The 23,549-nt window shown below is 34.9% G+C and overlaps 1 protein-coding gene across 4 annotated transcripts in view; it reads left to right on the forward strand.

The window, feature by feature from the left end:
• TMTC3 (transmembrane O-mannosyltransferase targeting cadherins 3) overlaps positions 1-20,332 on the forward strand; it is a 34,391-nt gene extending 14,059 nt beyond the window's left edge. For 3 of the 4 annotated variants that reach the window (XM_040594647.1, XM_040594645.1, XM_040594646.1), the window contains exons 7-17: positions 1,188-1,287; positions 1,964-2,079; positions 3,773-3,945; positions 4,814-5,066; positions 10,465-10,613; positions 12,703-12,823; positions 13,409-13,520; positions 14,262-14,365; positions 15,462-15,631; positions 16,396-16,622; positions 18,135-20,332. In XM_040594647.1, coding sequence (XP_040450581.1) covers positions 1,188-1,287; positions 1,964-2,079; positions 3,773-3,945; positions 4,814-5,066; positions 10,465-10,613; positions 12,703-12,823; positions 13,409-13,520; positions 14,262-14,365; positions 15,462-15,631; positions 16,396-16,622; positions 18,135-18,955 — 2,346 coding nt within the window. In that variant the 3' untranslated portion in view covers positions 18,956-20,332. The remainder of the gene's footprint in view (positions 1-1,187; positions 1,288-1,963; positions 2,080-3,772; positions 3,946-4,813; positions 5,067-10,464; positions 10,614-12,702; positions 12,824-13,408; positions 13,521-14,261; positions 14,366-15,461; positions 15,632-16,395; positions 16,623-18,134) is intronic. The other variant, XM_040594648.1, reaches the window with a different exon arrangement.
• Positions 20,333-23,549: the final 3,217 nt, after the last annotated feature.

Consider the following 23,549-nt stretch of genomic DNA (forward strand, 5'->3'; position numbering starts at 1 on the left):
AATGTAAACCTTCCCTGGTGCAACTTGAGGACATTTTCTCTTGTTCTTTTGCTTGTTACTTAGAAGAAGAGACCAATGCCACCAATGCCCACCTGGCTGCAAGCTTCTTTCAGGAAATACCTATTTACATCAGCATATTAACCAGTGGCATATACAGAGTTAATTTTTTTGGGGGTGCATTTTCCTGTGAATTATACCAGGGTGAGGATTTATTCTCTTATATACATACATATAATTCTCTTTGCCATAGGCTCTGTAACTTCTGTAGCACAGTAAATATAATGACTTATTCTGCAACTGGTTTACACAGGTATTTCTGGTAGTGGTCAGTGTCTTACAAAAACCTAGTGATATGTCTTCCATTTCTGGTTATTTGTTGTAATTCAGTGTTTTTTGAAAACAGCTCCTGAAGTGGAAATTAATCTGTATGTCATTGGGGATTCCAAAACAGCCTTCTACCCTGTGGATTTTAGCACTTCTCCAAATTTTCATAAAATCCATTCCTCTCTGTCTTGTTACCAGAGAGCGTGCTACCTGCGATTTTAATATTGCCAGCCAAATTGTCATTCAGAAAATTGGTAGTCCTATAGTAAAGCCAGAGTCATTCTTTAACTCCACTACACAGAGTTTGCCATTCAATTTATTTGTAACTGTTGACTGTTCACCTAAGAGCTGCCACAGCACCAGTCAAGGGAATGCTTCTTTCAGATTCAGATCTGTTCAGTCCGTCAGAAAACTTACGAACAAAAATAACAATCACAGTTTTTGTATGCCACTGTGTGCAGGATGTATATGTACAAAAGTCCTTGTCAGGCTTCACTTAGAGCCCCTATTGATGAAAGCTGTTTTCTTCCAAGTATGATGAAGAAAGCAGCTATCGTGCCCAAATTCTGCCTCAAATGCTGTTTATGCCTATTGTTACTAAAGATAAAAGAACGTACTGCATTTCTCAGTTGTCTCATTAATGGTGATACTTAAGGGGCACATCAGCCACAGCTGGCCACCAGCCACCTGTATTATTCCATTCTTGAATTCAGTACTGATTGAACTGAAAGCAGCCTTATTCTTAGCCTTTTTTGCTCAGTTTACAGGTCTTGTTTATGCATATCCTGACAGTGTATCAGTCAAGCTATTCTAGTACTGGAATAGTCACCAGAAGAATAATCTAGATTTCCCTTCTTTTTCAGGTAACTGGAGTTGTGGGCAGAGCAGAGCTTTTATCATCTATCTTTTTCCTAGCTGCTTTTTTGTCATATACAAAATCTAAAGGGCCAGATAATACCATAGGTAAATATTTGACAAATATATACATAATAATTTCTGTATCGCTGATAAAAGAGCTCTTAAAATGGTAATATGGGTGTGTACAAAAAACCCCTTCAGCTGCAAGATACCCATGTAATAGTACTTTCCATTGTAAATAGTTTTTTTTTTATTTTTCCTTCTTTAAGACATAAGGACTTTCAATTGTTTTGAAACACCTAGAGCATGGTACTCTTGCACTGACTTATATTAATGCATGTATATGGAAGTATGCTGAGATGCCTCAGATGGTTACAAGTAAGCTTTAATGTTTCAGCAGAGGCTTGCCTCTTTTCCAAAGTCAAATTGACTTTGTGAAAATTCATGGCTCCCTATAAAATGTTCCATTTGAAGAAGTGTTCTGGTGAATTTGGAAAGATTGGGGTTTTTGTTTCCCTATCATAGATTAGGTTTTTGCCTTTCATTTAGTTCTTTCAATTTAAGGGAGGCAATTTTAGAACTGATACATGTAATTATTTTCTGTGGAGTAAAACTGGTAGTCTTGCCTTTAATAATGAGTGGCATACTGACTAAGTGTATAAAAGATAGCATGCTCAAATGTGAAGAGCCAAAGTATTCACTTTGTAGGCTAATTTATTTTATTAAATGCTTGGGTTTTTTGTGAGATAGAATATTTCAATAATGTCTTCTTTATTTGCAGTGTGGACTCCAATTGCAGTGACTGTGTTTCTAGTAGCTGTTGCAACACTGTGTAAAGAACAAGGAATAACAGTGGTGGGGATATGCTGTGTGTATGAAGTATTTATTGCTCAAGGGGTAAGCTGTTGAAAAATAAATTGGATTTCTTCTCAGGAATTCTGTAATGAGACATTAACTACTTTGAAGCATCATATTTCAGTACTGCTTTTTGTCAGTTCAAGTTAATGTAGTTCTGTTAGATTTTTTTGCATTTTTTTCTTTTTTTTTTTTGATTCAACTAACGCTTAACGTATATGGTTCATGGTGAGGGAATCCAATGTCCTTTACATGCCATGCAGAGCTACTACCAAATATACTCGATAAAGAATTGACATGTCTTAATGCAAACCTAAGGTTTTAGTTGACTGATTTCTGAAAACTGGCATGTAACAGCCTTGATTAAAGTCAGAAGTGCATAAATATGGGGGATTATGTGTTTTTGAATTCGTGTAGTAAAAATAGAGAACGTTATATACAAATGCATTTCATTACATTCTACTGAATAACTGGACATTTTGGAGTAGTCTTATTTGAATCAGTAATAGCCTTATGACTTTTTTTGTACTAAGAATACCTTTAAATTTAATTTCAGATCTGATAGATTTTGCCTTAAGCATTGATTATTCTTTAAGTTAATAGTAACTTTTGTTCAGAGAAACAAGATGTTCCTGCAATGAAATAATTTTTGGCTTTTAAGCAGTCAAACTATATGCCATTTAAAAATTTACGCCTAAGCAAATTTTCTAGTTCACTATTCCTTAATTACTTGAATGAATGTTTTGCAAAAACTATGCCAGTAAAAGCCAAAAGACTGTCTGTCTGGGTGATACATATTCAAGGCCAAAATACCAAAATCACATTTTTCTTTTGCTTATAGAAATATGTGTTTGTAATGATTTCCTTTGCAAGTGTAGTGAATAAACAACATATAATTTTCAAACTGGATTTCTAAGGAAATCGCCAGCATGTGACTGTGCTTTTCAATCCACTCTTCCTTTTTTTTTAGTAACTCTTGATCTTATCCTCAATTTCATGAAACTTTAATACGTTTGTGTTAGTCAGCTAAGTAGAAAACATAAAATCCAAACTTAGACTTCTTCTGAGGGCACAGGTGTAGCATGAGTTAGGAGTGTGACCAGTTCTCAAAAGCCAATCGGTATATGTAGTTCAGCCAACCATATATGTGAAGCAATAAATAATCTCCAGCACAAGATACAGGCAAAGAGGTACATGGGGAAGAAATCAGGGCTTGTAATGGGGACTTGTGCAAGATCGTCATGTTCGTGAGGCAGGGAGAGATGGATTACTGCAGTAGAGGCATAAAATAGAAACCCAGTGTTAGTCAGAAAGTGAACAGTATTTCTGCTGTTTGTAAGGAATTTTGTTTATTGAACAGGTTTTCAGAGGCGCTGATAATTCTAAAAGTGGTGATTTCCCATCTTCAAATTGTATTTTGTGGCATACTTGATTTGTGGAAGTCTCTGAAGGTGGTACAGATTTTTTTAATCTGTCAGTGCAAAATACAGAATTATAGGCATACAAGTTCAGCTATGATAGTGTTAGCAAGAATACTTGAAAAGAGTTATTTTTGTTAGAATGATGGGGTTTTTGGGGGGGTATTGTCATGAAAGCCCTAAGAAGCTGAGTTAAGTAGCTATTGGGAGCAGGCATTTAGAGTAAACCAAGGGAAAAAATAAAAAAGGGTAACTAATATTTATCTAAGGGATTAATAACTACACTGTCTGATTATAAACACTTCTTTCCTTTGCAGTACACCTTGCCAGTGTTGTTGGACACAGCTGTACAGATTCTTCAAGGGAAGGGCAGTATTCCTTTCTCTATGCTGCAAACACTGTTGAAGCTCATAGTCCTAATGTTCAGTACACTGCTGCTTGTAGTTGTTAGAGTCCAGGTTATCCAGTCTCAACTTCCAGTGTTTACAAGGTAATAATAAAGTGTCTTGTATTACCAGACACTGATAAATAAGATGTGACTTAATATCTGAGGTCTGAATGAAATGGCCAAAAATACATCACTGTGTTTATGACCTTATTTTCACATTGGTAAGCAAAGACTGTACAATATTGCATTTTTTGTGAAATTGATAAATGGTGTGTTTCGGTACCCATTGACAAGAATGTCCTAAATATTGAAGCATCTGGGCAGGTACTCAGCTTTACAAACTTACAGTTGTTAGTTCATCTTATTAGTTCAGAAATTGAATGTCTTATTACCAAAATATTTTTTATTTGCTGTATGTTTGAACCTTGCCTGAATACTCCAAACCTCTTAGTAAATTCTTCCTCTTTTACATACAAAATATTTTTTTTGTTTTATGTATGTACCATGCAGAAAGCATGGTTGTCTTCAGATACAGCAGTTGAAGATAAGTGTATATGATTAATATTACACCTCAAAAATTACAAATTATCATAAAAATGTGTGAGCAATATAGAAATACAAGAATCTAATATTTTCCCTGAAAAATGAGTCAAACTATTAAAAACATGACCAAGGACCACTGAACCCAACTTTTAAGTGTAAATCATTCTGTTTCTTCAAACTTCTGTTGATTATATCCCAAACCAGTTTCTTAAACTTGGAGGAGGCTCCATCCTGCGCTGAGATGAAGCATCATACGTGGTTCCCAAGTTAGATGCCTGACAAATGCAGGGGGATTAGGATATTGAACATGTCTGTAACAGCTAGGTCTAGCTATGAGTCCAAGTTGTCTGGTTGCTGAGCACAAAGTGGATCAAGACCATATCTTTTTTTCATTAAAAGCTCTTTTTTCTCCTTTCTTTTGCTTTAGGTTTGATAACCCAGCTGCTGTTAGTCCATCTCCAGCAAGACAGCTGACTTTCAACTATCTCCTTCCTGTAAATGCTTGGCTTCTTCTCAATCCCTCAGAATTATGCTGTGACTGGACAATGGGAACTATTCCTCTTGTGGAGTCTTTGTTAGATGTTAGAAATGTTGCCACCCTTACATTCTTCTGCTTTCTGGGATCTTTGATTGTCTTCAGTCTCAGATATCCTGGGGATTCCTCCAAGACCGTATTGATGGTATGGATGATGCATTGTTTTTGTCCTTGTTTTTTTAAGAGTGTGTGTGGCTCAGGTTGGTCATGTGTCCAATCTGCTGTGACCTGGAGATACTACATGCATCTCCTTTTGGGCTAGAATGAGCACATAAGAAAGAGGAAAGTCGTAGCAACAAAACGGTGAAATTGCAATTAAGCATATGATTCTGTCAAGGTTGAGATGGAGAAGAATAGACAAGAGATGAGAATAAATATGCCCCTTGTTCCGTATTTGCAAACTGTATTGCAGCGTTTCTCGGGTATTCAGAACTGAACTAGCAATAGGGAGTTTTCAGTACAACTTAAATGTATTTTAAGGATCAGAATGCATTTCTGTCCTGCAAACTCTCTGCCTTTATTAAATGTCAGTAGTCATGCTGTGTATTTAGCAAGTGACTAGATTTTCTTTCTCATAGGTAGAAAAGGCCACATTTTGGCATTAAGGAGTGTAAGTTTTCCTCTGTTGTTTTAGTAAAGGCACTTTTCTCTAAGGTCTATCTGTAAAGAATATTTTGGAGGAAATGAAAAGGAGCAAAAGAGCTAGTATTTTTCATCCAAACCCAGTCATATTTTTGATTGCTTCCATTGCCAATTTTCACAAGATGAATCATTAGCGGAGACCATGATTTTTGTTAAGTCAGTGGTGCAATTATGTGTACAACAAACCTGCATGCATAGATCTTCGTCTGCTTCAGAAATAATGTGCTTTCTTAATATGTAACTCAGCCAACAAAAGTTTCAGATGGGTGGGAATACTTACACACAACTTAATATTAAGGACTTCTTTGCTAATCAGCTGACAAACTTCGATTCACTTCAAAGAGACCAAACATCATAGTTCTGACATGTTTTTTCTTGATGTGTCACTGGAGCGAGTCAATTTGTTTCACTAGAAAATCTGCGAAAATTATCTTTAGTATTGCTGACAAAGCCTCTTGTCCTGAATTTGGAAATTGTGTATGAAGAAATTCAGGTAGCTTATTGGTATAATAAATGTGCAAGGTGACATACCTAGAAAAAAATGTTATATTTTTACAGCACTTTAAAAATGTGAAGGAGTAGTTTAATTTTCCTTCTTACATAAGCTGAAACAATTTTTCTCCAATGTACTGATTGCAGTAGAGGTGTGTGTGGGGAGTGGTTCACTTTCTTCCGTAGGACAGCTCTTGAACTTTAAGGCTCTTTATTTCCCTACATTTCTGTTTACTCCTTACCCAGTAAAGCTCAGAAGAGGAGAGAATTAATGGGATTGTCAACATACATTGTTATAAGTCAGCGTTTGAGGGTGGTATTTTTATGTTTGTTTTTATTATTGCAAGTGTTTTTTTGCAGAAAGGGTCTTCTGACATAGTTTACTCCAGTGTGTGAGCCTCAGTGTCACTTAACACAGTATAATCCTTGTTTAATGAAAGTTGTTTCCTTTAATATATACCCATGTTGTGTGTATAACCTTCAGTGCGATGCTGATTTTTTTTATAGGCATAATATCTTAAGTGCCTGGAAGCTAATTTCTTAGGAAATGAGAATGCAATATTTTATATTAAAAATTGTGAAGTACTATAACATGCAATAATACTGTAGGCCAAAGCCTATTTCTGCCTTCCAGTAAGCCATTAATGTCCTGTGTAGACTGGATAGTCTGCTGAGGGGGTGAGAACAATTTCTTTCTTATGGTTTCTCAGTCTGACTTACTAGAGAAATCACAGCACCGTCTTTAAAGTGAAAAAACTTTTTTCCACACTTGGTTCTAGTTCTGCCAATAAAAGCCTAGATTTATGCTAGTCAAAATAAACTACTACCCTGGCTGGTATGAATTCTGTGTCCTATCCATATTGCTGGTGCATGGTGTTAGTACAATGTTGGCTGCATCACAGGTGTTACCATGATTTTCTGCACTGTTTGATGTTTCACACTCTAATGAATGTCACTCTAAAGATGTCAAAAAAGGCTTTGGAAGGAGCTTCTGCCATTAGAAATCTCTAGCATGTTTTGGCTTTTCCGCTAGCTCAAGGAGATCCTGAGATGTCATGCTGAAGCTGGATCTAGGGGCAAAGTCTCAAGTTATGAGATCAGAAAAGGTACAACTTTAGACCTGCTGCAGAATTAAAGATGTTTATTTGGACTTTGCAAAAAAAATGCAGAAGAGGGGTTTCCAAAATGCAAAAGGGAAGGGAGGTTGCAAGTATGTCTGAATATGTCTATCTGTATTTGCTGATGTGGATATCAATTTGGTGCTGTCTGCTTGAGGGACAAGACAGAGGGAGGGGATTCCTTCTCCCACTTCTTCAAGTGCCATTGAACATTCCACAGTTCTCCCCAAGTATAGTCTCGCAGGATTAACTCATTACTGGGGATGCAAGAGTTGAAGGACTCATTTTCAGTCAGTTTTCATCTGTTTGATGCCAGTCATCTCCAGGAAAAATAGCTCGGTAAGTGGGTACATTGTGTTTCATTTTGTCTTATTTAATTTTTGCCATAGGTTCTAAAATTGTCTTTTCAGAATAACAGAACTAGGAAAGGACAAAAGAGATAATTGTTCTTTTTTATCAACTGACAATATTAAATAACAAAAAATGGGATTGTATATTGTGAATCATGCTTTGGCAGGTTGATGTCATGTTGCTGCTTGAAGTAATTCAATTATTCTTAGATTAGTAAAGGACATGCCCTGGAAATAATGTATGAGCAGTTAAATTCTCTTCTATTTTCTGTTTACTTTATCCCTGTGAACGGTCAGATAACTTGACTGTCAAAGTAAGTGACCTTTATAAATAGGTTACACTATTCATATTAAAAACGTTGAGTACTAAGAATAGTACTGATCTGGAATTACTTTGGTGGGTTTTCAGTAGGTTTCAGAATCAAGCTGTGATCATGGCCTTTGTTTGCTCACGGAATTCCTTGGGTATAGACATTCCTTTGTTGGTTGGTAAAATTTAGCAAAAGCTTCTTAGTATCTTGGTATTTGCTAAAGTGTCCCAAACAAGGGTGCTTTACGCCCCTTTTGATAAGACAGCACTTGGTGCTGCTCAGCTGCAAACTTTGCTGGCTTGTTACTGTGCAAATGTCAGGAACATAGGTGTTCTTAGGCTTCTCTGACAAGTTTTTAACTCTTAAGTGTTGTGCCAAGACATCAATACTTCTAAATTTAACATTTCTCTAGTCTCTATGCTTACACCTCACTCAGGCTTAGAAGTGTTTCCTTGTGAACTTTCGACTGCTAACTTAGCAGTTCATGTACTCTTCATAGTTTATTGTTGTATTTAGTTTTATTGTATGCTTTTTTCTTTGTGTGCACTTTAATGATTTTTGTCTTTTGTTCTTTTTCAGTTGCCATGACCAGGATGTTTTTTGAATACAGCCTTGTTTTTTGAATGCAGCCTCTGCATCTTCTGAAAGACTATGATAAAAAGAAAAAATAAACAAACAGAAGAAAATTCATTTTTATCTGTACTAGGACTTCAACTTTATTGCCCAAGAAATGGTATCTGAAGGACAGTACTAAGGGGAGACAAAAGGATCTAAAGAGAAGTTCTGCAAAACGTTGTGTAACATTTGTCATGAGGAGTTGCACAGACCAGAATGTGCAAAAAACCTTTTTATTAAACGTCTAGATCATAAGCACTTAATGGAGACCAAACACTTGCTGTATCAGCTGCAAATCCTTTCCACTCAAACCTACTGGAAGGAATTGGCTTTCGCTATACATACGTTTACCACATGGGGCTGTGGGACCGATGTCCTTACTGTATTAAAAAAACCCAAACAAAACTAAACCAGAAAAACCCTGAATTTTTTTAACAATAATATAACCCAGATTTTTTTAAATCTTAAGAGATAACTTCTTCAAATCAGTTTATTAAAAGATTTCATAAGTTAATTCATTTAAGCCTATGTCCAAGCCTTATATACATTATAAAGCTAAATACACTTTATTCACATTGCAATAAAACCATTTGCAAAATACCACCTTGTTTGCTAAAGCACACTTTGAATGTGCTTATGTACATTTGCTTTTGTACTCTCAAATGCATTTGGCTACTCGAACCAGAATGAAATATAGAATGATACCCTCACTTCTGATAATCCACCCCCAAAAGTGGAAGGAAAGGGAAGGCATTTGCTATAACTAAATTAAAAACAGGCTTGGGGATAGCATGAGGAATCCTGCATTTCAAAGTGGATTCCAGAAATTTATTGAGAGATCTATGTTGAGACTTTTGCAGATTGATAGGTGCTCTAGAAGGAGCATATACTATAAAAATGTGAAGGAGGAAGTGCTTGTGCTTTCTTCAAGGCTCAATTATGTATTTGTTTTTGTATAGCTTAATGAATTGTCATGAGTCAGCTGAGCCATGTTAATATTCTTGGCCCCTTGAAATATGAGCCAACTCCTTACTTGAATTTTTAAATCATTGTTGTATTCACATATATATATGAAATCCTAGATTGACTTTCAAACTGGCTAATTAACTATTTTAGCTTGGGAAAGGCAGTTAAAGTTATGCTTAAATCTAGACAGAATGTGACAGCCAGTTATATTGACAATTTCTAGAAAATTCCTCTTTTTTTATTCAAAAGAAACAATCCATTTCTGTAGGGGTTTTGTTTTATGAAAGTTGGAGGCCAGATACCTTGAAGTCATTTAAGTTATTTCTGGTACTAGAGATTGTAAAGCTGCTATTTAACATTCACCCAGGAGTTAAAGGAAATGGTTATGTCCGCTTCCTTTGCAGCAGATAGATTTCTGTCTTAATAAAAACACGCATTTGTTTAAGATGTCTTGTCACCAACCTACGAGCTGCAATTATGCAGTTCTTAAGTTCTTTGTCATTTAAAATATTTCAGGGTACCCTTAGTGCACTGTCTAAAAGACTGATGTTTATTCGGTGGCTGATTCTGTTTTTTATGTTGTTTGTTCACGTTTTCTACAGAAACTAAAAATGGACTTTATTGTATTGTAAAAATAACTGTTTTATACATCATATAAGCTGGTATAATTTTTTAATTGTTATAAAAGATAATACCCAAGGTTCTCAGACTGTCATAGTTTTGTATGTGGAACTTTATTAAAATATTGTTTTGAATTTGATTCTTCAATCCTAGTGTTTTGTCATACAGCTGCTCTTTTCTGTAGTATAGAAAAGCAAATACACTTATAGGCTCTTACAGAACAGTGTCATTTGCAGGTTAAAACTTGTTGTGTTCGAAGTGGTCTCAATGTAAAACAACTTAATTTTTAAAAGAAAAAAAACAAAACCCCAAAGATCTACTATGTATGTCTCTCTTCGATATTTTGTAATTGCTTCATAATGTATTTCTTGGGTGCGGTTTGTCACTGCCTAATCTTGATTACTAAATCATTTGCGTTGCTTTTCTAGGCACTCTGCTTAATAGTGCTACCATTTATTCCTGCATCAAACCTCTTTTTTCCTGTTGGATTCGTAGTAGCAGAACGAGTGTTGTACGTTCCTAGCATGGGATTCTGCATTTTAGTAGCACACGGATGGAAGAAATTATCGAATAAAAGGTAAGGTGGTGTTACCTACAACTGGTTTAACTCATATCTCATGATTTCATAAAAGATAACTATATAACTGCAAGCTTTTCCAGTAGAGCTTTTACTAGTATGAATTTATTGCTTAATAGCCCTTGATCTGTTTCAAGTTCTTAATGAGCACAGAGTAATGACCAAGAAACCATTTGGTAGTCATGTGAACAAATGACAAGGAGGAGGTTCTTAGGATACCAGTGGATTATTCTGAGAGTATTATAACATTTATTTTATGTATATATATATACATACACGTATACAGATATATTTTAGGTATATTTTATTTTAGACATATGTATATAAGCATATATATATATAAAGTCAGACTGCACCAAACCTTTTTAGAATGTGGTATAATTTACGTTATACATAGCTACAAAATAGACTTTACCTGTGCGCCTAGTAGTATAACCCATCTTTTTTCTGTAAAGAAACACAAATATTTTCTGTATTAATTTTAGACATTTTCAAGGATTAGGCAAAAAAATTTCTTGGCCAGATTTGATTTGTAATTTATTCAAAGATGATTACTGACTGAAATTTACATAATGTGTGTATATCAGTCTGCAGCATATTAAAATCTTTTACTAATTAAATTTTTAGGTGCCATGCTAGGAGTGGACATCAGAGCCATTCAGTATTTGTTAAACTAAATAATTTTTTGGTTAATGGCTTCTCCATAGGAAATTCTGCTCTAAAAGCATGTTTTGCACCCACCTTTGTTTTTTCTGTTATTTTCTACATTGATCTGCACATACGTCCCTCTGACCTGGATGCATTTGGTCTGCAACTTCATCCAGAAGTGATGTGAAAGAAATCTAGGAACCAGGAGAAGATGGCTGGGGAGAAAAATCAGGCAGCAGAATCATTTACTACAAAAATATTGGGAATCCATACTCTAAAAAGTCTTATGAGAGAGAGAGAGGGCTTCTTGCTTTAGAAGTATGTGGAAAGAAAAAAATTCTCATAGGGCTGGAGGGAATGTAATTACTGTATATGCCAGTTCTCTCTGACTGCTTTGCTAATATTTTAGAATTTCTGTCTTATTCTGCTGTTCTACTTTTTGTTTTTTAATATTTTTTTTAAACTAAACATGGTAGTCTTAAGTCTGTGGAGCATTTTGTATATCTTAAAAATGGAGGCGGGGGAACAGGAATTTTCAGGTTTTATCAAACCCCTGTGAAGTACATAGTGGTGTGAACAGCTGTTGCATAAGTCAAGTATAAGAAATAGCTGGCAATGGTGAACAGCTGTATGCTCAAGGATGAGATTTAAAAAAAAAATATATTCAGTCTTGTAGGAAGGCTACTGGTTGTTTAACATGTTTTTTCATAATTAGATTTCAAAGACCAAATGACCAGCGTGTTAGAGAGTATGGGATTTTTTTTGTATCTGTGGTGGTCATAAAAAAATAAACTGCACAAAATCTAGAAGATTGTTCCTGACAATATTGCAAAGAGTGACTTCTGTCCCAGCTAGCAGCTTTAAAAATAAAATTGCTACAAAGACAGTAAACACTTCTCCTATGTAGATATTACAGTAGCACTAAGATTTTATTTGCTTATGGAAGATTGGGTAGTCTCCACAGTGGACTTGTGTTAAGATGTGTTCTGCAGTGTGGGAAAGATTTGTGGTCTGTGTAGTAAAGAATTTGTGTGGAATTGTCTGTTATGAGACAAAAGAACGGGATGATATTTTAGTTACGTTTTCCATTTTTCTAACATTCTGTACAGTGTTTTGAAGAACCTTACTGTTTGTGAGGTTCATAATCATTTTCATTGCCTTAAATTACAGATAAGCTATAACAGAAGTATAATTTTTGTACGTTTTTTGTTTATATTATGTGGATTGCATTTGGTTTTAAGTGAATTATATAATGATAATAGAAAAACAGGTAAATAACAAAATTATCTTGAAATTGAACATTATTTCCTTCCAGATGTTGGAGTGCACCATTCACAAATACAGTCCTCAGTTTATTTTCCTCCTAGCATATAAGATATTCTAGTATAAATTGAAATTGTTTGTATGCTTGTAATAAATCTTTGTTTGTTTTATTTTGTAGCGTGCTAAGAAAAATTTCTTGGGTTTGTTTGGCTGTGGTACTATTCACTCATGCCTTAAAAACACTGCACAGAAACTGGGATTGGGAGTCAGAGTACACATTGTTTATGTCAGCTTTAAAGGTACTGTATTCTATTTGAAAAGAATAATGAAAAATTTGTGCTGATGTTCTCAAAAAGCTGCAGTAGAGCATGATAAAAATGGAGAGAAACAATGCTTTTTTGCCACTTACTTCTACATTGACAGTTTTAACATCTAATTAGTTGCTTTAGGGAATGCTTTAAAAGCAATGTGATGCATGCATGGGAATTCATCTGCAAGGAATAGTAATTTTTTATTGCATTAAAGTTTTTGAATGTATTGTCTTATATGGATGAAAGCATGATGTGCTTCTATACAAAAATCTACAAAAAGTTTGATGCATAGAATAATTTCTTCAATGTGCATATGACATGATAGAATAGTTTGTACAACATCCCATAACAATTATAATGAATTTTAAAATATTTGGTATTTCTAGGAGCAAATAACCAAAATAAATGCATGTTGAGCAACAAGTTCAGTGTACTCATTCAGTATACATATAGCAGCTTGATGAAATCTGACACTTGCTGTGCATTTTTACATCTTTAAGACAGTTAAAAGGAAATCAGTTGTTAGGTAATTTCAATTTAATACCTTATGCATTGGTATCTTTCCGGTTTTAGGTAAATAAGAATAATGCAAAACTATGGAACAATGTGGGACATGCATTAGAAAATGAAAAGAATTTTGAAAGAGCTCTGCAGTTCTTCATACAAGCCACACAAGTGCAACCAGGTAAAAGGTTCGACTAGCTGCCATTAAGTGGTGTCACTGCACTCCTGGTATTGCAGTACGCTTAGCTTGCTTAAAAAAAAATTATCAATGACCTGTTTTTCTGCAACTTAACATCAAACAATGTCATACACTAAATTAATTGATCCATAGTTTTTGGAAATAAACTCAAAAAAAGTCCTCCAGAAAAGTTTCTGTCTATTAAAAGATGCAAAGGCTTTCAATTTAAAACTATTGTTTGGAACACATTCTTTCTGAACTAACTTGAACTGTAATATTTTATGAAACATAATTATTACTTCGTTTTCTTATTTAAAAACTAAGGAGGTGATTTTAAAAAATAAAAGAATCTAGATAGTATCAAAGTGCACATTTACTCCTGTTGTACATTATGTGGCAAAATAAGTTCTACATTGTGCTGGACAATCCTTCCTTTTTCCTTTTAGAAGCCTAATAAATAATCTTCAATTTATGTGCCTCTACTATAGTAAGAGGTTAAAGATAGATACATGGAAATGACCTCTAGTTTTTTACCGTTTCCCAAGTAACTTTATAATCCATCTTTGATTCGTGGTTAAATTATTAGCTTCATAATTAAGATGAAAATTAATATAGAATTGGGTTTTGTTGTTGTTGGTCTTTATGCAGTACCTGTCCTTCACGCTAATGTGAAGGCATAGGTATTTATTTTCATGATACTCAGTGCATTGAAGTACTTGAAATTTCATTGTTTTCTTTATTAAGATGACATTGGTGCCCACATGAATGTAGGAAGAACGTACAAAAACTTAAACAAAACTAAAGAAGCCGAAGAATCATATATGATTGCTAAATCATTGATGCCACAGGTAATTAGTAACTTTATTTTATCTACCACCACAGGAGGGAACTCTTTCCTGTTGCTGTATACTTTAAAGATTTTAGAGGGTTTTTTAAAACATACCTATTAGAAGAGTAGGTCGTATACAGTCGTGGCTGTTGAAAATATGCTAACTGGGAAGTTCTTTGATTTAAGTTACTTCTTATCCTGCTGTGCAATTATTATTAATTTTTTTGCCTGTTTACGTTGAGTTTTTTTCTGAAATCGAGGCTATAAAAGAAAGATGACTGAGTTTCTGATCCCTCAAGAGAAAGATTAAATACAGCATTGGAGGTGGGATAAGGTAGCTGCAGCAGCAACAAAAATATCTTTGCCTGAACATACTTGTAGAAACATTTGCCTTGTTACCTTCACCATTTGTTAAGTTACATTTGTACCTAACAAATACTACTTATTCTAGCTCTTTAGGAGAAAAAGAGTGGAATATTAGAGATATTATGAAGAACATATGAAGGTAACAAAAGCCATGGGTAAAATGAGACTGACAACAAAAATCAGCACCCCTGTGAGCAGGAATACCGTATTAAAAAGTTTGTGTTGTGAAACAGTTTGAAGATTCTAGTTGGATAAAGTACAAACAGTACAGTGGTTGCAATGTCATAGTATTTTTGTCATTCATGACTACTTTTCATCTGCTGTATCAGTGGCTGGTAAAATCTTTTTTTAGGCTGGAGGGTTAAAAACAGGAATGAAAATGTCAGAATGTCAGTTCGGCTTTAGGAAATACTCTTTGTCTCAATGGGGAAAGTTTTGCAAGGTCTGTTTTGGTTTCTAATGGCTATCAGCATGAGCCCTGTAACATAGTAGCAGAGCTTAATTAACTGATATCTTAAAGGTGGTATCAAAGTCATCTATGCGGTCATAGAATTAAAGAATTAAAAACATTCTGTGTATATTTTGGTATAATTTTCTGTGAAAGAAGAATTGCTATTTGTAACCATTAAGAGCCTGCACACTAATGTCAAATGATACCCTAGAACAAATGTGGCAGAGTGAAGAGGAAATCTATGCTGTTTTTCATATTTTCATTCATCTGTGTTTGGTACATATATTCATTTTGACAGATTATTCCAGGTAAAAAGTATGCAGCAAGAGTTGCTCCTAACCATCTGAATGTTTATATCAATCTTGCAAATTTAATTCGAGCAAATGAATCTCGCCTTGAAGAAGCAGATCAATTATATCGACAAGCAATTAGTATGAGGCCGGATTTCAAGCAGGCTTACATCAGCAGGTATCTTTTCTAATTTTAGAGATACATAATTTTGAATAAACATTCATGTGTTTGCAGCGCTATGAACAGTATTTAGTTCATACAGTTGAATTAGCTGCTGGAATTGATTCATTTCCAAATGAGAACATGAAGATTTGGGGCAATAATCACTTATTCATTACATGCACTGTTGTTTTAAATTCCTGCTTCAAATGATGTTTCCACATAGCCTGTCTATTCAAACACGGTATATCAAAACACTTTCATTAGATTTCTCTATGAATCTCAAACTCAAATTTCTAAGCTCCTACTTCAATTCTGAATTAAAAAGCTTTTGGTTAGTCTGAACCATGGCACTGTCTTTATCCTTCTTTGTTAAAAGGTGGTCCAGAAAATGTAGGACTTAACTAAAAAGCACATAATAAAGCTAAATAGATTGAGAGTAATGTGGCTGTGGGCACTGAGGCTTCTATTCGGTATTTTGTTAGTTGTGATTCCAGGGAGGTGCAAAGATGCCTAAGCTGAGACAGTATCAGGAACCCTGTATCACTTCTGTTTTATCTTTTGTCCTGCAAATGCATTTGTATACAGATGTTTTGAGAGCAGAAAGCTTTGGGAATGGTATGTAAAGAAGGTCCTATATTGTTTTGTGTTTAAAATAAACAAGAAAAAATGCTGTTATTTTACATCTACTGACTACAAGAAGGCAAACTTCTAAAAAAGCAGTCAATTACTTTCATATTAGTATGAATAAAAGTTGAATGTTAAATCTGATTCTTCAACAGGGGAGAATTACTTTTAAAAATGAACAAACCTCTGAAAGCTAAGGAAGCTTATCTTAGAGCTCTAGAACTAGACAGAACCAATGCAGACCTGTGGTACAACTTGGCGATTGTTTACATTGAACTGAAAGATCCAACAGAAGCCCTGAAGAATTTCAACCGAGCACTAGAACTCAACCCAATGCATAAACTGGCATTATTCAACTCAGCGTTGCTAATGCAGGAATCTGGTATGTTAGTCATCCCTTAAAAATGTTGAGTATTCGCATTTATAGGATGCATACTATTTACATTTTTTAATGAACTGTTCTAGTTTTGGAAAGCAGAAGTTCGTAGCATCATCAAAGAAAAAACTATTTATTGTAATTTATTAGTAGTGTATGGAATTTGTGTAAAGCATACATATACCTTAGCTGATCAGCATCTTTAATACAAGTGCTATTTTACAATATAACATCTTAGACATATAAAGGATAGTGTTACACAAACATCTTCAAACTTGTGCCTATATAATTTAAAAATGTTTCGTATTTAGTAAAATGTGTGTAGTATCTATGTTTTGCTTTTATATTGATACATTTCATTCTTGTCTAAAAAAATATAGCTGACTTCTGTGGGCCTTAAATGCAGTCCTAGGAAATGCTAATGTTTTCATAGGTTCTTCTGTAATACTGCTAATTAGGGTGAATGAAGTTGGATTTTCATCATGAGTTTATTTTTTCCTGTGTGTAGCTTCTAGCTGTATGGGTAAGTGTGAGCCTTGTTTGAATTCAGGCTGTTGCAGAGAATTTGGCAAGTGACTAAGTAAGGTTTGTTTCCTTTTTGTTGGGATAGTAAACTACCCTTAAGAAAGTGATAGTGTGAAGTGTGATTTGAGCTTATGCAAATGGATTGTTCTCCATCTCTTCTCACATTATAAGTTAGGTAGTACAAGAAGCGCCTTGTTTCTTGTCTGTAGAAGCGCAAAGGGCTTCAAACAAGCAGGAGCATTAGCTATCTAGTATTCAGTTAATCATACTGGAAGGTGCAGCACTGTTTCAGGAGGTGAAAGCAGATGCTAAAATTAGCTCCCTGCTTCCCTATCCCTTAGTAAGTCTGTGCTTGGAATTCCTTACTAAAATATGTTTGCTGGAGTATTCAGAAAAATAACACAGACTACCAGCTAGTCTAGCTAATCCTGGTATTATCAGATAAGATTTTACTACATCTTTTTCAAACTTTGATGCAAATTAAATATGGGAGTTACATATTTTATTGTTTTGGTGTTAAAAGGTATTTTAGTCTGGCTACATCTGAAGTTAACCTATGTGATCTGTCTTTTAAACTGTCTAACAAAATGAGATTTTCCACTCCTTTTGCCTCTGTGAGAGCTGGTTTGTCAGAACTAACATCTTTTCTGCATTCCATTTGCTCAACCATGCATGAAAATAATTTCTCTTAAACTTGTAGAGACACCTTTTGCATCTGTTATACTAAAGCTAAATGTAATTCAACAGATTAATAGAATAATGATGCTGACTTTGGCTACAAGTCAACTGTAAGTGGTTTCATTCTGTAAAGAAGGTAATGTCATTTACTTTTCCTGTTACACAGCAATGAAAAAATGTAGCATTTTAAACTTCACTTTTACAGTTGCGTAAAAGATGTTACATTTCAATTTGTATAAAAATTAGCCTTTTACAGGCCTGGTCTAAAAATTATTCAGAGTAAATCTAGAATCAAATGTGTTTTCTGTCATTTAGGTGATGCTCGGCTTAGACCTGAAGCTAAGCAACGACTGTTACATTACGTGAAAGAAGAACCACAGGATGCAAATGGCTACTTCAACTTGGGTATGCTGGCAATGGATGACAAAAAAGATATGGAAGCAGAGGCATGGATGAAAAAAGCCATAAGGTTGCAGCCAAACTTCCGAAGTGCTTTGTTCAATTTGGCACTGCTTTATTCTCAGACAGCAAAAGAATTAATGGCTTTGCCTGTCCTGGAAGAGCTACTGAGATACTACCCTGATCATACCAAAGGTCTGATTTTGAAAGGAGATATCCTTATGAACCAAAAGAAGGATATCACTGGAGCAAAAACATGTTTTGAAAAAATTTTGGAACTGGATCCCAACAATGTACAAGGAAAACATAATCTTTGTGTTGTTTACTTTGAAGAACGAGACTTAATAAAAGCAGAAAAATGTTTGGTAGAAACTCTAGCACTGGCACCTCATGAAGAGTATATTCAGCGTCATCTAAACATAGTTAGAAGTAAAATTGCATCACTCAGTGTTACGGAACAGTCATCACTTCCACCAGATGTGACTGCAACTGCAGGTGCAGAAGAAAAACAAAAATCATTTCAGAATTTGAAAGAAGAAAAAAATGGGCAGAAAACCACCCAAACAACAGTAGATAACAATAAAGGGCACTCAAAAAATAAGAAACGAACAGAGAAAAACAATATGGACAAAGAAACTCCCAAAAAATCTACAAAAGAAATCAAAGACATTGAGAAAAAGAGAGTTGCTGCCTTGAAGAGACTAGAAGAGATTGAACGTATATTAAATGGTGAATAGTCTTTATCATGTCACAATAGAAAAAGGGGAGAATACTATTTTTAATTATTGTTTAATGTGATCCAATTGGAAGCTGTTCTCAGTACTTTGAAAACAGAAATAATGTTGACTGCATATCACTTAGCAAGCAGCAAAAGGCATTACAATGCTTTATGTGAGAAAACTGCAATTTTGAAATGTGGGGGATGGGTGGGAATCAAAGGGTAAAGGGTTGAGAATAATCTTAAATGCAGAATCCCGATTGTTAGAAAGCAGCACTCATAAAAATCATTGATAGTCAGGGATATTCAGTAATGCTACTTGCGAAGAATCAGTGTAAGAACTGAATGGAGAATTAATGGAATAAGCCAGACACTGCTGCTTTCACCCGTACAAATCTGTTTGTAATAACATACTCTACATTTCAGTTGACACATTGTCGGTTTAAATCTTTATAGAGCTCATAATATGAAAAAAGAATATTTCTTTCCATTATTTTTTTCTGGAACGTAACAGAAAGTCATCAAAATGCCACTGGTTGTAGTATAGCAGGATGCAACAACACACTAAAATTTTCAGTTGCATTCTCAATATAGAATGATATAACTACTTTTTAGCTGTTCTTTACTTACAATACTAATGGTTTGTACTGTTTTACCTGATAGAAATTTCATGGTGCTCTTAAGATCTTTAGACTATGCTTTTACTTTTGAAGGAAATGTGTGTTTTTAATTCAACTGTCGATCATCTGGTTGTTTTTAAAAATTATATAAAAAAGGGTGGTTTTCTGACTTTTTCCCCAGTTCATTGGATGCTGATAAATGCACTTTTGGTACAGTAACCAGTATGCTATGCAGTAGTCCTTGTTGACTTTGTATCAATGGCTGTGGATTGACTCCTTGGTGTAGTAAATTCTTATTTGTTTATAGCAAACTGGCTTTACTGTTTCTGTCTTTGGAACAGTATTTCTATTCTCATTACTTCTTACAACACTAATATAAGTAATGATTGCTGAAGGCAGTGTGATAATAAGTAAACCACTGAAATCAGCAGTGTTTAACACAAGGAAGTGTAGATAGTATCCTTCCAAATACTAAGTTCTATTGTTTTGATCCTTGGTCATGGGTGTGTGGTTTTTATTAAATATTTATTTTAACAACTAAAATATTTCCATTTACACTTTTCCGCTAATGCATTGTTGTTTTAATTTCTTATATTAAATGAAAAATCCTTGCAATTTCAGTGTTGCTTTTGTCCTTGTGCAATGCATATATTTTTGTTTAAATACACTATGGATTACCTAAACCCAGTGTTTTCCTTAATTGTGAGAAAGAAAAGAAGTGTAAGAGCTGGGTTCAGTAATTAATTAATTAATCATTAAATCTAACTCTTAGTCTTCATGTTTTGTCTTATTTTGTGATGTAGAAGTATTCCTTAGCAACTCTACTGTTTAAACTTAATCCTTTCCATAACTGCCCAACTTTCTGCCTCAGGCAGTAATCCAGCTGCAAGATGTAATTTATCCCTGTGGGAGGGATTTTACAGGGCTGAAGGCCTTGCATGGACCTTTTCTTTGTTATCTATCAGTTGTAATGTTACCACATTTGCTTGCATGGTAGTAACTGGGGAGGGGAAAGGGAAGTGGGTTTTTAGAAACATGATTTAAAGCTGCAGAAAGGAACAGGTACGTGGTGTGCAGCTGCTCTTTGGGCAAAAGTTTTAAGTGCTGCTTGTAATGAAAGTGCTCCCGGGAATCTATTGACCACACCTTGAAAAACACTGTTTTATCTTGTCTGTGAATAACTGGGATACTTGTAGCTAAAATAGCTGGTATGTTGTAGAAGCTTTAACTTGCATGTTAAATCTTCCCTCCAAACCTTTGTTTTGTGAAAGAGTTAGTCATTGTTCTGGGCAATACAAAGGAACGTTCATTTGAAAGTGGAAGGAACTAAGTAGTAAGAAAAATTACTTTCTGATGGAGCAGGCCAGAATTCTCCTCTCTTTTATATCAAGAGCTCCCAGAAACTCATTGCCACAGAACTTTCATTCAGTCTGTAAAATGAAGAGGGGAGGAAAGGCACATTCTCTGCAGTTGAGCCTCTGTCATGCTGCTCTCATCTTGATGATCCAAGTATTTTTCCTTATGGACTAGGAAAAATTGTTACATTCATTGATGCTGAGGGGGAGGATGCCATCACGTTTAATTAACTGAAATCATCAGACTGGTGTAAACTGAAGGATTCTGGAGGTAACTCAGTTATTAGGCATTATGCCCCTTTTGTCTCCTTTAAAGAAATTTTAGTGAAAACAAGTATTTTGACTAATGTCAGTGTGCTGTGTTTGGTCTGTTAAGATGTGTCAACCGTTTTAGAATCATACTTATGGGAAAAATGGTTCAGTATGTTGAAGTGGCATAACTTCTGAAAAGTTATCAGAATAGTATTTGCTCATAGGAAGGCTGTCAGAGGAAATAATTTTGGCTTTGTCTGTTTGCAGATAGAAAAGAGTTATTGACAGGTGGTTTCCCCTTTCAATTCAACCTGTCTTTTCTCCTCTCCCTGCCATCCTCATGTGCAAGAATACCATATATGCCATCCCTCTTCAGAACTCCCGATTTCACTGATGTGCACGAACTGGGAATTTCTAAGGATGGGACCAGCATACTGAAATAATTTGTAGCCCTATTCTCATACGATGCAATTACTGAAAAAAACCTGAAGAGATGTCTTGTATCATCTTTGCATACATACACAAACTGTTCAAATTTACATACACAGCTGTAATAAGCATTTTGAAGCATTATACACATTTGTGCATATAGTTCTAGTGCAGACTCATGCATTTTTCAGATTAATTTTTGGATCTTTTGCAGGTGAATATGGTCATAAAAGAGAGGTAAATGTGTAAATAAAGATTAGTTGGGTATGTATGCGTGTAGTTGGAACAACTGCATGCTTATGGGTAGTGCCATTGCAGAAGGACAATGTGTGCGATTGTAGATTAGAGTATGGAATTTTTTTGGTTTTACACATGAAACATAAGACTTGGTTTTCTAAGTATTGCAAGTATTCTGTATTTTCTGAGTATTCTTTGCATTGCAACCATACGTGCAGGATATATGTCTCTCTTGCAGATGGCCAGAAGAAACTATATACCCATCAACAAACAAAAAGCAATGATGACAAAACAGAAACAAAAATGCAAAAAAAAACCAAACCAAACCAAAACCAAAAAAAATCACAGAACTTTCTGCATAATTACCCTGAAATGGGAACAACATAATAAGCTATACAACTTTCTTGGGCTAGGAAGCAGTTCCAGAAAAACATCTATAGTCTTCCCTGGCACAGTGTCATACTTTCAAAGATTGCTATAAGGAAAATTCAACATTTTAGATACCATGTACTCTGAACTAAGGAATTCTGTTTAAAATAATATAATGTTACTATTCCAGCATAATGCAAACTGCTAGCTGCTACATCTTCACCAGCGTAAGAAATATAAGAAAAAAAAAAAAAAAGTGAGTAAAAAGTCCTGTTCAGCTGGTGTCTTCCCAGTGCTTATAGAACTGAGAACTCTTGATAAATGTCCATACAGAAGCACTAATTTTCATTACAGTGAGTTTAGAGGTTACATGCTTAGTTGGGTGAGTTCAGCCTTTTTCAGATTGGACAGAAACAGAGAAAGAAATGTTTGTGAGGCTTTGCATGCCAGACTACAGCCTGGTATTGTGGAAAAATGTATACATACTTGCCAAAACTGTAGTTACTCTTAAGTCAACGTAGCAGACATAGGTGTATTTGATATAGTTTTGTAGGGTGATACAGCTTACAAGATCTATATGAGGTAATGAATTCTCTGTCTTTTCTACGCTGTAACTGTAACAAATACAAAACCTTGAAGGATTCCAAGTAGAAGTGAGCATTAAAATAAAGCATGTTGTTCAGATTCCCTACATCTATTCAGCATATATGTTTGTTCCTTACATTTGATTATCAGGGTATTGTCTTTTAAAATACGCATAGCAAGGTATTTTTAATTATGTGTGTATTCATCTACGCACAATGAGAGTAGGTGGAGGAGGAAAATACAACAATGACAGGATGTCTTGCAAAAAGTAGAAGTCATAAATCTTGATTTTTAAAATACCATCTTGAACATACGCTCACATTTATTTCATTTGCAATTGTTAACCCAGTCCTGCACTTGTGTTGTATGTGCTCAGCAATGCTGTAGCACTGACTGCCCAGTACAGAGGGCTCAAATGAGACTGTGACAACTGGTACTTAAAGAATGGGGGATTAGTTCCTCTCTCTCCTCAGGCTCAAGCTGAATAATTGAGGCTGGCTTGCTTGTTTGTGCGCGCTGCTCATTTAATCTACAGGGATTTCAGACACTAGGGATGACTGTCTCAGTTTGCAAGATACAGTAATTTCTCTGTCTAATGTGTGCTTTCTCATTAACAGACAAAGATAGCATGATGGTATTGGGCATACCTGAAAGCTGTAGAGGAATTATAGGAAATGTTAAGTGTTAGTGAAATCTAGTAAGATAGGTATGTAATAACTGCTGTGGTCTGAAGTTATGCAAAAATATGGTAAGTCTTATTCAGTTA

Source organism: Falco naumanni, chromosome 5, assembly GCF_017639655.2.
Source record: "Falco naumanni isolate bFalNau1 chromosome 5, bFalNau1.pat, whole genome shotgun sequence".
NCBI lineage: Eukaryota > Metazoa > Chordata > Aves > Falconiformes > Falconidae > Falco > Falco naumanni.